Below are 14,946 nucleotides of genomic sequence, written 5' to 3' on the forward strand. Positions count from 1 at the left end.
TGGAAATAAATGTAACTATCAGTTAGTTGGTTGACTGGAATTTTTTCCCCCATAGGGGGAAAAATACATGGTGGTCAGTTTCCTAGAACAAATACATTTAATTTGTAACTGAACTGAACTATAATCCCGAAGAACAAACCACTGTAGGCAACTGCATTTCTCTAGTAAAAGGCTTGACGTGTTTCTGAGGGGCCAAGAACATAGTTCCCCATCCACCGTCTCAGTGCTGGGCGGACCGTGCTGGGGGGAGACTCCAGCAGTGTGGGGAGTGAGGAGGAGAGGAAGGAGGCAGAGGAAGTACGTGGGGAGAACGCTTTGCTGCCAGTTCCTCCCAGTTTTCTCTTCTCACATTTTCCCCCACTCCCTTTTCCCTTAAGGAAGAAAGGGATTTTACTGCAATACAAGTAATTTTTTCCCTTTAAAGTCAAAATTAAGGTAAATCCAAATACAGATATTTAGGGTGAAGTAAAATTTTCCTGTGTTTGAGTGGCACTAAGATGTAGGCTCTTGGGCTTTTAAGTGGGAAGGTCTTTCTCTCCTGAAGTGCTGGTGGACCTGACTGGCGGACTGGGCAGAGGGGATGAGATGACACCGGCTCTAAACCATGATTTCACTTGCTGAACTTAACTTTACCTAAATTGTACATAGTCACAATAATTCTTGAGGCATCAACATCGATCCAAAAATCTTCATTGTGTGCTTTATAATTATTAACTATCCTGCAGTCTAGTAATAAGCAAGGAAGAAAATATTAGGGAACATGAGAAAACAACTGCAAAATAAGAAACCATAATACTTGAGTATGAAATACATTTTCTTTGCTAACAGAATCTAATGAGGTGTGTGTGTGTGTGTGTATGTGTGTATGTGTGTGAGAAGAGAGAGGACACTGAAGTTGCCACTGGGTTGTATTATGGTTTTATTACAATCAAGTGACCACTCCTTAGCAGTGTCAGTGACAAGGGACGGCTGGTTCCCTCTCTTATGATGTGGCTTTAATGAATTCCCAAGAAGTATCCCTAGGAACTGAATGTTGGGAAATACCAGAGGAGATAGCTTAGAAGTTATTCACTTGAATTTCTGGAAAATATTAGCAAACTCTCGTAAGAGTTGCCTTTTATGAGAGAAAATTGTACGGAAAGTGTGTAACCTCAGAAAAGCTTGAGAAGAGGTCTTACTGGCCTGTACGTGGTGCACAGGTCACAAGATGTTCGTGTGCTTTTCCCGCAGAGGTAAAATGAGCACCATCATCTGACATCGTGTTCTATCTAACTGCCAAGTCCGGTGGATCCCAGATGTTCCAGCTGCCCGCTGGATGATTCTGCAGACACTCTGTGTCCTCTAGGCTTCATTATCCTCTCCTGAGCCCCGCTAACAGTTGGCTAATGGGATCAGGGAGTCATCAGTCACCCTAGAATCACTGATGTTTCTCCCTTTCCCAAGGCCTCACTCTTCACTGTCTAAAATTACGTTGTTGTAAATTCCGAAATTCAACTTGCATTAACTTAGACAAAAATGAGACGTCGTTTTTCTCATTTTTATTACAGGGATACTAGGGATGTTTCATCTAATCAAAGGGAGAGCTCAACAGTGATGTCATAAGCAAGGTGAGGACACGGACAAGCTTTGGGGACAGCCAGAAGCATGAGACACCTGCCAGGACTTTCTCTTCGTACTGAGGAGTGTCTGCTGCACATTCTCTAACTACAAACAATGTTTCATTTACCAAAAAATATGCTGATTTCTCCAAAAAGGGAGTGAGTTGCTTTTTCCAACCTTAGCTGAAAAATCCCAGAGAAAGATTCATGTCAGGGGCTGCTCTGAGCCACCTCAAACTTAGTCAACATTAAGAGAATGCCTAAGTAAATTATCAAAAAGCTACATAGTAGTTGGGCTGGGGATTTAGCTCAGTGGCGCAGCACCTGCCTGGCAAGCGCAAGGTTGTGAGTTTGAGACCCGGTACCGGAAAAAAATAAAATAAAATAAAATATAAATAAATAAATGAATGAATAAAAATTTAAAAAACTACATAGTAGAATATTATGCAGATATCCAAGTTATATTTACCATGAATTTTTAAAATTTGATATGGGGAAATACCTGTTAAAATCAAGATATTGTTTAGCTTTACAGTATAATCTCAGCTCTAAGAAAAATGGTTAGAATGAAGCACATCAAAATGTTTATTAGTCATTACTTCTGGGGTAGGTTTATTTCACCCTCTTCATTTGTTCTATAGGCTATTTTTTTCTACAAGAAGCATATAACTTTGAAAACAAGGCAGGGTGAATGTAAAACCGTCACTCTCCTGGCTATTGTTAACAGCTTCCATATGGTCTTCTAGATTCCAAAAACATCCTTCACACAGCTGCAAAAAATTATCTCACTGAAACTCAGGCCTAGCCATGGCACACTCCTATTCTAAATCTTCCTTCGCTTCTCACAACCAACACAGCAAAGTCCAAACTGCGCGATCTTTCATGCTAGCCCAGTCTACCCACACAGTTTGATCTCCCATCTCCGCTCCACCAGGCACTTTAAATGATCCCACTCCAAACTATTCAGAGTTCCCCAATACATCCCTTTACCCTTCTACCTTAAGCTCACTCCACCCAGCAGGCAGTGTAAAACTGTCTTCCCCGCCATCACCAGCTTTGAAGCCTTGAGTCTTCTTGGGGTGACCCAAAGTGGTTTGTAGGAGCTCAAGTCTTCATATACTCTTACCCTAAGAACACTTTTCATCTACCCAGGAAGACCACTTTCTTTATTCAAGTATGAAGCCTCTGGAGGAATAAAAAGAAGAGGGACCTCACCTACCCAATCAGATCAGCTGATTCAGCTTGAGTCCGTGATGGTGAATAGGACCCGCCAGATAAACTTTACCTTCCTGTTACCAGGCTTCCTCCTTCACCTATCTCAGCAATCCACGACTGCACTCTCAATGTACTAGTAGTGTCCCTACTACATAGCATACACTTGGTAAAAGTAGTAGCTGCTGTTATTAGCAGTATCAACAAGATTTCCTAACTAGCATGTATAAGGGCCCTGAAGCTCCAGAACCCAAATTATTACAACTATTACAATCTGTCCCACGTTAATTTATGAGCTTATAGCTGTCTAGCACCAGGATATAGCTGCGGACTCAGTGAGAGATGTTGTAATGCTCCTTGAAGTCATCTTTACCCCTCTGAACTCCACCTTCATCACTCCCCTTTCTATGTGTCATGGTAGTCTTTTCAGCCTCCAAAATACACCAATATGTCGGGGGACTTAGTTCCCAAAGACTTTGTCTGAAGTGAATGTGTTTTTCTTTTATCAACCATTTGTGCCATTCCCAGAAACGCATCCTTATGTTTTTTTGTTCAAAGTTGTCTGCTAGGCTGGATGTATAACTGAGCGATAGAGCATTTACCTAGCATTCCGAAGGCCCTGGGTTCAATGCCCCCCATCAACACACCCGGCCTATCAGCAGTTTACCATATGATAATAAAAGAATTTATCTCTTATAATATGCCACATACGCAGAAGTTATCTCATAACTTATCACATAATTTACCTCATTTAAAACTCCTAATCATCCTCTGCTTCACAAGATCAGAAAGTAAAGCTCAGAAAAATTAAGTAATTTACCCAATGTGGCAGTATGGAAACTTAGCAAGTACCCTGAGTCAGGAATTGAATCTAGGTCCAATGTCTTAGTCACTTTCATCACTGGGACTTTTTTTTTTATTTAAAAGAGTAAAAGAAGGATAACATAGTAATAGGGGGATTTACCTAATTAGAGACAAAGTGGTAGGACAATGTCAATGGTTATTATTTTACCTATTGGTATCTTCAAGATAGTTTCTCAGGGAAAACAAATAGACAAATAATAGTGAGTTACAGACAAAAATGGTAGGAAATTATCAATGGTTGTATTATACTTTGGTTTCTTCAAAGTGGTTTCTAGGGAAAACACAGAGCTATACATGAGTGATCAATTAAATAATCATTGACTGTTCTCAATGGTTGTTGTTGAAAACACATAGTAATAAACATACATCCATTTAAGAAATAGCATAGGAACAATAGAAACATTACAGACTTATGGACAGATTGGTAGGAAATTATCAGTGGCTGCTGTACTACATGTTGGTATCTTCAAAGTGGTTTCTCAGGAAAATAAAGATATGCAAGAAGGATCTAACAAGCAGTTACACCCTAAGGGTTGTGAAAAATAGTGGATTACCTCCTCATCAGTGACTCCTTTCACTGAGGTGTGACCACTGGAAGGAAGGCCAGGACTGAAAAGAAGGACCAAGAGACTAGCACCAGTGTCCAGCAATAGGCTGTTTACTTTTTCCTCCATAGTCATGATTACCTGGGGCTCCTCCTTGAAGATAACAGTCTGGCCAGAGGGAGAAGGCAGAGTATGCCCTGGGCCCCTTCATTCCAGTTGGACCAGCTGGTAGGAGGGGTCTGAGCTCTGGGGCCTTCGCTTCAGAGGGCAGTCCAACCTGTAAAGTCACCTTTACAGTCAGGGCATGGCCCAGGGGGCTTCTTAGGGCAGTCCCTCTTGAGGTGGCCTGGCTTTTGACAGTGGTAGCAGATGAATGTAGTTGACAAGTTCTTGGGGCCCCGAGAATCAGACTTGGGGTCTGTTTCTCTTAGTGCTGCAACAAAGGCAGCTGGTTTTTTTTCAGTCTCTTTGTTTTCTGTCCTTCGCCTCCTCCTCCTCACGGCTATAAAATACTGAAGAGGCAATTCTTACTAACATCTATCACTGGGACTTAATACCTGACATCAATAAAGGAAGAAGAGATTTATTTTGGCTTATGGTTTTTGTCCACAGTCTGCTGGCACCAAGGCAGGATGGCATATGGCAGAGGGGTGTTGCAGAGAAAAAGCTGTTCACATCATGGTAGCTGGGTAGCAGAGAGTGAAGACAGCAGTTGTGGAGGAGATAAACCCTTGCAGGTCATGCCCAAAGTGACCCTCTCCTTCAGACCAGACCCTGCTTCCTAACGCCAAGTCAACTCTACTCCCCCTTTATTCAATCACCTTTCCAAAACACCACCTAATGACATGAGGCTTTGGGGGAAATCTAAATATAAACCATAATATCCACCTTAGTTTAAAGCCCATGTTTTTAGACATCACATCATAAAAATTAAGCCAAAAAGCAGAGGGCTGGAGAGAGGACATCTTCCTCAAGTATTCAGGGCATCTTGGATAAGACAGCCTGGGTCTGCAGAGCATTCAAAACAGATCAAATACTATCATCACCACGGAGGTTCCAACCACTCCTTCAGGCAGTTAGTCACTTTTGTTCCCGTGTAATTTTTTTGTACTACTTCTGCAGTAGCTTACATTACTTGCTTCCTTGGGTTGTAATATAGCAAGCTGGGTATACAGCATCTTTCTTGGTGGGCAAGATCTTGTCTTTCCTCTTTATTCCTTACTCTGTAGCACTGAACCTTGTATACAGTCATTAACCCAAGGTTTGTTATTGATGTGGAGATTCTTGGAGATCTACAAAGAGACTGCAAGTTCAAACAGAAGTGCTCTACATCCATAAAGTAAATGAAGTATGTAGGAGGTGCACATGCTTCATTAACGTAGCGACACTGTGTCACTGCATAAAGCAGGATACAAACTCTCAGAAATTTGGAAAACATTAAAACTGCATGCTTTATTTTCAGTTTTAAGACTTAATCATTCCGCGCTTCCAGAAAAACTAGAAAAGCAGTTCTGTAGACTGTTTTTTCTTTATTCCCACGTCAGGGCTACTGGCAGAGAAAAGTAAAAGATGAGAAAAAGCAAGGGCCTGGGGATTTAACTCAGTGGCACAGTGCCTGCCTGGCAAGCGCAAGGTCGTGAGTTCGGTTCCCGGTACCGGAAATCCCCCCACCCACAAAAAAATTAAGTTTTGGGCTGGGGATTTAGCTCAGTGGCACAGCGCCTGCCTGGCAAGTGCGAGGTCGTGAGTTTGATTCCCAGTACCGGGGAAAAAAAATAAAGTATATAGGTTTTTCATTAAGAGGGAAAAAAAAGAGAGAGAGAAAAAGCAGATGCCCCTGGAATAGAATGAACAGTCAGGGGGGCAAAAAACACCTCCAGCTCAGAAACAGTTGCTTTGGGGTCTTACTGTCTCCTCTCCCATTTTAGAGGTTGCTGTTGAAGATGAGACTTTAGAAAGAGCACCGAAAACTACATTTCCCATGATGCCATTCTTTAGCACGCATGCGACCACGCCCTCGTTGCCACGGGAACTGAGGAGCCTACGTTCTTGGTTCATCCTGCCGCTCTCGGTTCGCGGGGTACCGGGCTGGGCCGCACGCCGAGCACTCCGCGTTTGCGGGCCTGTCACGATGCCCAGGTAGTCCGGCAGCCCTGCCTGCCCCCAACCTAACTCGCCTCCAAAACCTCCCCTCCTTCCTACCCCAACCTGGGAGCCCGCGGGGGGCAGACTTGGGGACCGGAAGCCCGCGCTGGCCCTGCAGCGGGGAGACGGCGGGTCGCCCCGCTCGCAGCCGGGTCTGCGTGGGCAGGGCCCAGTCGGAAGTGTGCCTGAGCAGGGGCAGTCCGCCGCAGACAGGTAGAAAATGAGGGAGCTAGGCCAACTTCATGCATTCACTGATTCGATTCAGTAAGCTTCTTGCGACTGCTGCCGTCGCAGGGGATAGGCGGTGAACCAAACCCCAAAGCGCCTCCCCAGGGGCCCCCGCCGTGCGCGAGGTTCCCAAGGACAGGAGTGAGGGAGAACTGGGAAAGCACAGTGGGAAGTTCAACATCGCTGGCGGGGAGGGGCTGTGATGGCCTGTAAAATGCACTTGAGCTCTTCATTCCTAGGAGGTCCACTTAAACTGCCCATACTGGAGATAATAGCCAGACCTTGTCAGAACAATTTAGCAGGACGTCCAGGAGAGGGGCAGGGAGTCCGTCACAGAGCAGCGGGAAGCTTTCTCTCACTCTTCGAGTCGACAGGGTGATCTCCGCTGAATTTATGAACTTTAGGGTCAAAACTCAGCTTCCCATCACGTTGCCGTTGATAGCATTTGTAAAGCTGTGTTTGCAGTTACACATCTCCGCGAGTGGCACGCCCAATTACCTCGCCCTTTTCCTGTCTGCAGGGTGCATGGACGTCACATGATCAGGTTCTGTAGGAATGGCTTGTAAGTGAAGAGCAGACAGGCCTGGCCTGAGTACCCAGAGACTCACTGTGAACTAAAAGGAGGAATTTTAACGCAAACATTTAAGTCCTGTTTTGACTTTTTATATTTCAGTTTTGGTCTTTTCTTTATCCCTGATTTTATAAAGACCAGTCCCTAAACTAACTGACCACATTGTAACAATCACAACAACCCTCTAAATTTGGTATACGTTTTTTAAATTGGCATTTTAGAGATGAAGAAACCGTCTTGAGCCTGAGAACTAACATTGGTTTAGTGCTCAATAAATATTTTTTACCCCTTTTTTTTGGTACCAGGAATTGATCTCTGGACCTTGCACTTACCAGGCAGGCGCTTGTGCCGCTGAACTATGCCCTTCAATAAATACTTATTTAAACGATAAAGAAATGAAGAATCTAGAGAGGTTAGTTAATTTGCATAAACTCACACACATAAAAAGTAGCAGATTCAGGGTAAACCTTGTCAGGTCTTTTTAGTTCAATACAGTACTCCATTTTCACTTAGGTTTATTTTTTTTAAAAAAAGATAATGGCTTTTTAAAAAAAGATACTGGCTTGTACATAGAGGAATGAAAAATGATTTTCAAACTCTTTGTGACATTCGGTGATTTTTTTTCCCCTTTCATGTTTATGTTTTCATATTTTAGAAAAGAAATTTGGAACCAAACAATTTTAAAATGACAAAATAATGACAATCAAAAAAGAAATGTTGCAGGGAGCAAGGATTATTTGATTTACTGGTTTTGCATGATTGTTATCTTTCTAGATGATTTAAGTTGTACATTTCCAAAAGTCCTTATAACTTCAGTTGTATCAAAGACACTAACATGTACAGCCTTTAACCTTGCTGGGAAGCCCCGTAGTCAGCCACCAACCCTGGTAGTAAAGGTGCTCCGTATCAGCTTCAGTATTCTTAGGAGAACTAGTTCAAAGGAGAAAACTGAGTAATCACAGGTTGGCTGATCAGGTAGTTTGCAAGATTATTGTCCCCCAGAATACTTTGTTTTGTTCTATGCTTGAAATAAGCGTTTAAACACATATTTTTTTGCTTCTTTGAATTTTGTTTTTCTGCCTGTCATGTAGTGAAACTCTCTGGGAAATTGCAAAAGCTGAAGTGGAAAAGAGAGGAAGTAATGGAAATGAAGGCGATGGCGTTGAAAGTGGAGAAAAGTCTGTCTTCTTCATTGGCAGTAAAAATGGGGTAAAGCTTCAACTTTCTTTCAGTTATTGAGGTGACTTAACTAGTGGTAAAATTTATTTTGATACTTTGACAAAACCTTGTATACTTTCGACTCTTAACCAAATGACCAATCTGGTTGAGTGTCACCTAGAGAGTATTATTGATCTAGGAAAAGTTATACAGTAAACAAAATTTTTGGAAAAGGTTTTAACTATTCTTTTTCATTTCAAAATTTGAAAATATTTGAGTCTCTTACCTCAGTTGAATATAAAGGGCTTAAATAACTAAATGTAAATGTCGAACTCAACATCTAAATTAGTAAGTCAATATCTTAACAGTATTCATATTTTGGATTCAGATATTTCGTGTGTAGGAATCTCTCTAACAGAATAATTGATGTTTATTAATGATGTTTATCAGGCTGGGGATCAACAGCACAGCTCCTGCCTAGCAAGCACAAGGTACTGAGTTTGATTCCTGATACCAAAAAAAAACAAGAAATGATGTTTATCAAAGGATTTGAAAAATGTGGGGAAAATAAGGCAGCAGTGTTCCAGACCATTGCTGGTAGGACAGACCACACCTACTCGCTGTCAGTGCTGTTGTACTTAGCCAGGAATACAGAAGAATTCTGGAAGTGGCCACACAGAGCAGTAACAGATGCATCATATCTTCATACAGCCTTACGTGACACACAAAATTGGTGCCTGGGAGGCAGAACTGCCGCAGACACTGTCCAAAACAGGCCAAGGCTCGCTGCGTCCAAGATGTTGAAGTTCACGTAGCACATAGCTTCTTTCCATTTGGATTTCATATTGTTGTCCAGTTTCTGTGCTTTGTGCTTCCACTTAAGAGTATTAGCATAGAGGAAGCTCTGAGAAACCAGCATGATTATTAGCTTTAAGGGGCAGCATCAGTGTCCAGGCAGCCTGAGCACCCCTTCCCGCACAGCCAGACACACTGAGTGGGAATATTGTCTGTGTTAAGATTTATATTTATAAACTGGAATGGGGGAATGGAGAAAAGAAGGAAGGGGAAAGCATATATATATATGGTACTTACGATAAGTATACTACTAATTTCTCTTAGTTCACTGAAAAATGTCTGTGCTAATATTGTTTGGACAATTAAATGCTGATATTTTAGTACTCTGAGTAACTAAAGATAACAATACCAAATGTATGAACCACTGTTACCCTCCTATTATCTTGTTTTAAAATTTTATTTCCCTTTAAAAGAAAAAAAAACACAAGATTTTATATATATAAGGGGAAATAATTATATACCCATAAAAAAGTTACGGGTGAAAGAAAATAATGTGAATTGAAAAAGTAGGACATAAATTTTATGATCTTATTTTTATAAATCTGTGAAGATAAAAAGAAATATGGATAGTAAATTTTTAATCACTATATTTTTATTTTTGCTTTTAATTTTGTTTTCATATTGGCTTGTTTTACTCTTTAATATCTGAACTTAACTCTTTAACATAAAAGTATCATAGAGATCATTTATATTTTAAATTTTTAAATAAAAATTTCATTTCCTGAGTTAACTATTGTGAGAAGAGTGATTTTCATATTGAATATAATGCTTTAACACTTTCCTACATTTTTACCCTGCTGCAGTATAGATGCACACATGGATTTACATAAATGTGGACATAGTCAGTACTAATCTTAAGATACAAATAAAGTTTTGTTACAAAATATTTTCTTTATAATGAAACTATTTCTGCACCCTTGAAGAGGGCGTGTGCTGCTGACCCTAGCAAACACTCACACCTACAATGCCCGTGTGTGCGTTCTCTCCCCATCACTTTCTGTGACAGTTGTTATTGGCTTCTTTATAGTTATGGCTTGTTTTTGTGAAACTACTCTTTTTCCTAATAGCAATATGTGGCATATCCAAGCTTTTGCTATTACAATGACATTAAAGCTAATTTTGTTTTTTTTGTTGTTGTTTTTTATTTTAAAAATAAAAGGAGGAGAACATTAACAGACAGACAACCTTTTACAAAATAGCAGAAGAACAGTACAGACAATACAGAGTTACAAAGAAAGTGGTAGGAAATTAACAGTGCTTGTTGTATTTACAAACAAAGTGGTATGCAAATGGTTGTTGTATTACATATTGATATCTTCAAAGTGGTTTCTCATGAAAACAGATAGAGACATGCAATACTGATCAATCAAGGACTCACTGACGGTTCCTTTCAGCAAAGAAGCTAATTTTGTTTTTGAAGACTTGAGAATGCCCTTGCAATGTCTAGAACTTTTGAGGGTATTATTCTTTAAAAAGTACCGGAATCTGGGCTTTATCCAGAGTACTGATTTATTGTGAATTATCCAAAGATGTTGAGACATCATTAATCTTGCCAGTCATAGAAGTGGGGTTCTAGATAGAAAGATTTCAGAGGAAGGGAAGACAAGAAATTAGGTCAGGGAAGGACCACATAGGGGATCATGGGAGTCAGGGGGTCAGAAGACTGGACTACTGGTATGATTGTGATCAGGGGAGGGAAGATGGCATTCATTTTGATGGTCCCTAAGTGAATTTGTACTAGGTCAGTATTTCTTGAATTAGGAAGCCCAAGAGTCTGTGGACATATTCTTAAAGGGCTGCAGGTTACTAGTGAATCTTTAAAGTTTGGTTTGTCATTTTGATGATAACCTAAAATTTGATTGCAGTTCCCAGAGCTGAGTTTATGTTTATTTGGAATCATCACTACACGTACTCTACATTTATATGAAATTATAGTAAAAGTATTTAAATCAGTACTAGGATAATATAAGAATTTGAAGAAATTGGCTAGATAACTGAAATTCCTTGCAATTCTAAAATACAGTAATTCTGACTCTATACTTTGTGAATAGAATTTGTTACCCTTTAACTTAAAACCTTAAATATGTACCTTTATGATACATGTTCAGTGTAGGGAAATTAGAAAATCCTGATTTTTCTTTTTAAAAAAGTAAATTACTTGCAAATCCATCAGCTAGAAATAATTGCTATTAAGATAGTGATATCCCTCTAGATCTCTTTGGTTGTTAGAGAGAGAGAGAGAGAGAGTGTATGTGTGTGTGTGTGTGTGTGTGTATGTCTACACATATAAGTAAAGGGAGCAGGAAAATATTTTACTTGGTTTTTGTTTTGGTTGTTTGAGACAGGGTTTCACTGTGTATTCCAAGGTAGCCTTGAATTCACAATCCTCCTGCCTCAGCCTCCAAGTGCCAGGATTACAAGTCGTGTGCCATGATATCTGTCAGGAAAATAAATTTGTGAATTGAAAATAGGGTCATGCTGATTTATTACAAGTGTCTTACAACATAAGTATATTTCTATAGTCATTCCTAATAATTGCACATTATTCTACTATATGGACTATTGTAATAAATTTAGCTAGTTCCCTATTTGCAGACACTTAGGTTGTTTTTAGTTTTTCTTTTTTTTTTTTTTTTTGGTTTTTTTTCTCCAGTACCGGGAACCGAACTCACGACCTTGTGCTTGCCAGGCAGGCGCTTTTGCCGCTGAGCTAAATCCCCAGCCCCTGTTTTTAGTTTTTCAATTCAGTATAACACTAGCCAATAAATGTCTTTCAACAATATACTATACATTGTTGACACTATTCCAATTATTTTTTTCCATATCATTACAAAAAATTCATCCAGTTTGATATATTCCACCCATAATCTGGATTAATTTATTATCATCTTCTTGGTAAAAATTAGAGGCTTTTTTTTTTCTTGTCTTTTTTTGAGACAAGATCTTAGTATGCAGTTCTGGCTGGCCTTGAGCTCACTTTGTAGCCCAGGCTAGTCTTGAACTTGCAATGATCATCCTGCCTCAGCCTCCCCGAGTGCTGGGATTAGAGGTGTGTACCACCACACCTGGCTCAGAGGCTTTTTAGTTAAAAAGAAACAAATATAGTAAAATGTGTTTTTCTTAATCCACTGTTTTTGAAACTATTTTCTTAGAAGCCCTAAGGCTTCCTCCACAGAATTTTTCCTGATGTTTTTTTTTTACCTGTTTTCTTTTAGGGGGTCATTAAAAAAAACAACAACAACAGAGTTTTTCTAGTTTAAAAAAAATCTACAATGATTCAAAGCACTGGGCTATTCTGTGGAGAGGATTTAAGGTTAAGTTTATAGTTCGTATCAGAGGTGGGGCCAGAACCCGTATTTCCTGACTCAGAAAGAAACCTGGAATAAAAGTACATGCTCTAGAATTAGTACTCTAACCCAGTTTCTGAGTTGCCTGTTTTGAACATAGTTGCAACATGTCCTTTATTTGTATGTTAGCTTTTTTCTTTCTTTCCACTTCAAAAATTGGAGTGAAAAACATTTTAGAAGACACTAATCATCAGCTTAACCAGTAATTAGCATTGTTGAATAGAGAAAAAAATGTAAGAAGCTGCCAAGTTGACCGCTAAAGTAAGGTATGATTTGCTAATATTTGTCATCTGTGGGACTTTGTAATTATAATAATAGCAGTGTAGTTACTCCGTGAGGAAAAGTTGACAGTTAACTTCTTCCACTTATCAAACTTTAGAACAATTCTGAAAGTTTTGGGGTTTTAGTTTCTAGATAATTTATTGTTCAAGTCATTTAAAAAGCTGTTTCTGGCCACAAGTAGGAACACTAATAAAATTTTACATGTGGATGACATTAACGCAGTACTCTTTCTTTTCTAATTTCCAGGGAAAGACTACTATAATTCTAAGGTGTCTTGACAGGTAAGTGTCATGTTAACCTTTCGAATTCATTTATGCTTATTCTAGTGTACAGGGCAAGTTAAAGTGTGAAAGACATGGAAAGAGAATGATTTTGAAACCCAAACAAATATTTAATTCTTCAAGAGTCTATACTGTAACTTTTAAGAGCTTTGTCAAAAAACACAGGATTAATACTGAGCTTCTCTGTTTGCGGGGGAAATAATTACTATCCTGTAATAGTACTAGCATTCTTTTTGGCTGTGTTACTTTGGTATTTAAATTATTTTATTCCACCTAATATAGGATTATTAGAACAATAATTATAATCTTTAAATTACTGAAGGATACATTTTTCATGTGCAGTGTTTGTCCTCAAGTTGTATATTTTACCATTTACGTTATATACTTCTAATGCTTTATGCCGTGGAAGTGTGCAATCAGATTAACCACCAGGATTGTGATTAATAGATGTTGCAAGAAGTTGAAAAGGAAAGTCTTCAATCAATTTTAGAAGATATTTCTGGCTGGGGATTTAGCTCAGCGGCACAGCGCCTGCCTGGCAAGCGTGAGGTCGTGAGTTCGATTCCCGGTACCAGAAAAAAACTTAAAAAAAAAAAAAAATCCTAGAAGATATTTCTGTTCCCTTTATTCTAATGCATATTTCTTATGACTCTCTAAAAACATTAAAAGAGATGGAATTTAGTCTTCCGGTCACATTAAAGAAACAGCATTCAGGCTGGGGATTTAGCTCAGCGGCAAAAAGCGCCTGCCTGGCAAGCGCAAAGTCGTGAGTTCGGTTCCCGGTACCGGAGAAAAACCAAAAAAAAAAAGAAACAGCATTCATTTGAAAAGTATTTTTTTTAAGAATACAAATAATAGAATCTTGGCTTTGTGTAATTCCTTTGACCAACAGCATTGTGCCCTGGAAGAGCTCCTCATCCTGACACCGGTATCACCTTCCATCTTCAGAAATCATGATTCTTCTTAGTCCTTATTCATGTTTTCTATAGTGAACCGTCTAGTTCAGGATGACATAATGTAAACTATTACACTGAATTAAAAATTAATTTTAATTCTTTGATAGTCTGCTCAGAAAAAAGGATAATTTTCTATATTGTAGGTTAAATACCAGATTTATAAATTTTGTCTTAAAAAGCATCATTTTATTTCATAAAAGATGTTTGTCAAATATTCTTGTTTATATCAATCAAGAAATATATGTGCAAGGGTAAAATTAAAAATGTTTAAGAAATATAAATGTACAAATCACAAATTTAAAATGTGTGTCTTTTTTGTTTTTCAAATTAAAAGTCAGTATATGCCAATATTATTCCACCTTAAAAAGGAAGTAAATCCTGTCACAGGCTATATAGCTTGTATGAACCTTGAGGACATTACGCTAAGTGAAATAAGCTAATAAAAAAGACAAAAATGTCTGATTCTACTTATGTGCAATATCTAGAGGAGTCAAACGCCCGGGGGCAGAAAGCAGAATGGGACGATGCGGAGGGAAAATGGGGAGTCACTGTTCAGTGTGCATGGAGTTTCAGTTTTGCAAGGTGCGAAACCCAGGAGACTGGCCGCAGAACAGTGTCAGCATACGCCATGCTAATGAGCTGTTCACCTGAAAATGGTTAAGGTGGTAATTTTTTTTGCATATTTTACCACAATAAAAATGAAGTAAGAAGAAATGTGTACCATAAAACCACTTACAACCAACATAAAGTGTAGTGTTCAGCAAATCATTGTAATATTTTCCATATCATTTGTTGAGTTTTAAGACTTGTTTGCGGGGCTGGGGATTTAGCTCAGCGGCAAAAGCGCCTGCCTGGCAAGCGCAAGGTCGTGAGTTCGGTTCCTGGTACCGGAGAAAAAACCAAA

At 39.2% G+C, this 14,946-nt stretch overlaps 1 protein-coding gene across 1 annotated transcript in view; it reads left to right on the top strand.

The window, feature by feature from the left end:
• Positions 1 to 6,149: 6,149 nt before the first annotated feature.
• Dync2li1 (dynein, cytoplasmic 2, light intermediate chain 1) overlaps positions 6,150 to 14,946 on the top strand; it is a 32,618-nt gene continuing 23,821 nt past the window's right edge. Inside the window, exons 1-3 of the mRNA XM_005390934.2 lie at positions 6,150 to 6,358; positions 8,255 to 8,372; positions 13,052 to 13,086. Coding sequence (XP_005390991.1) covers positions 6,201 to 6,358; positions 8,255 to 8,372; positions 13,052 to 13,086 — 311 coding nt within the window. The 5' untranslated portion in view covers positions 6,150 to 6,200. The remainder of the gene's footprint in view (positions 6,359 to 8,254; positions 8,373 to 13,051; positions 13,087 to 14,946) is intronic.

Source organism: Chinchilla lanigera, unplaced genomic scaffold (assembly GCF_000276665.1).
Source record: "Chinchilla lanigera isolate Chin_1 unplaced genomic scaffold, ChiLan1.0 scaffold00040, whole genome shotgun sequence".
Classification (NCBI taxonomy): Eukaryota; Metazoa; Chordata; class Mammalia; order Rodentia; family Chinchillidae; genus Chinchilla; species Chinchilla lanigera.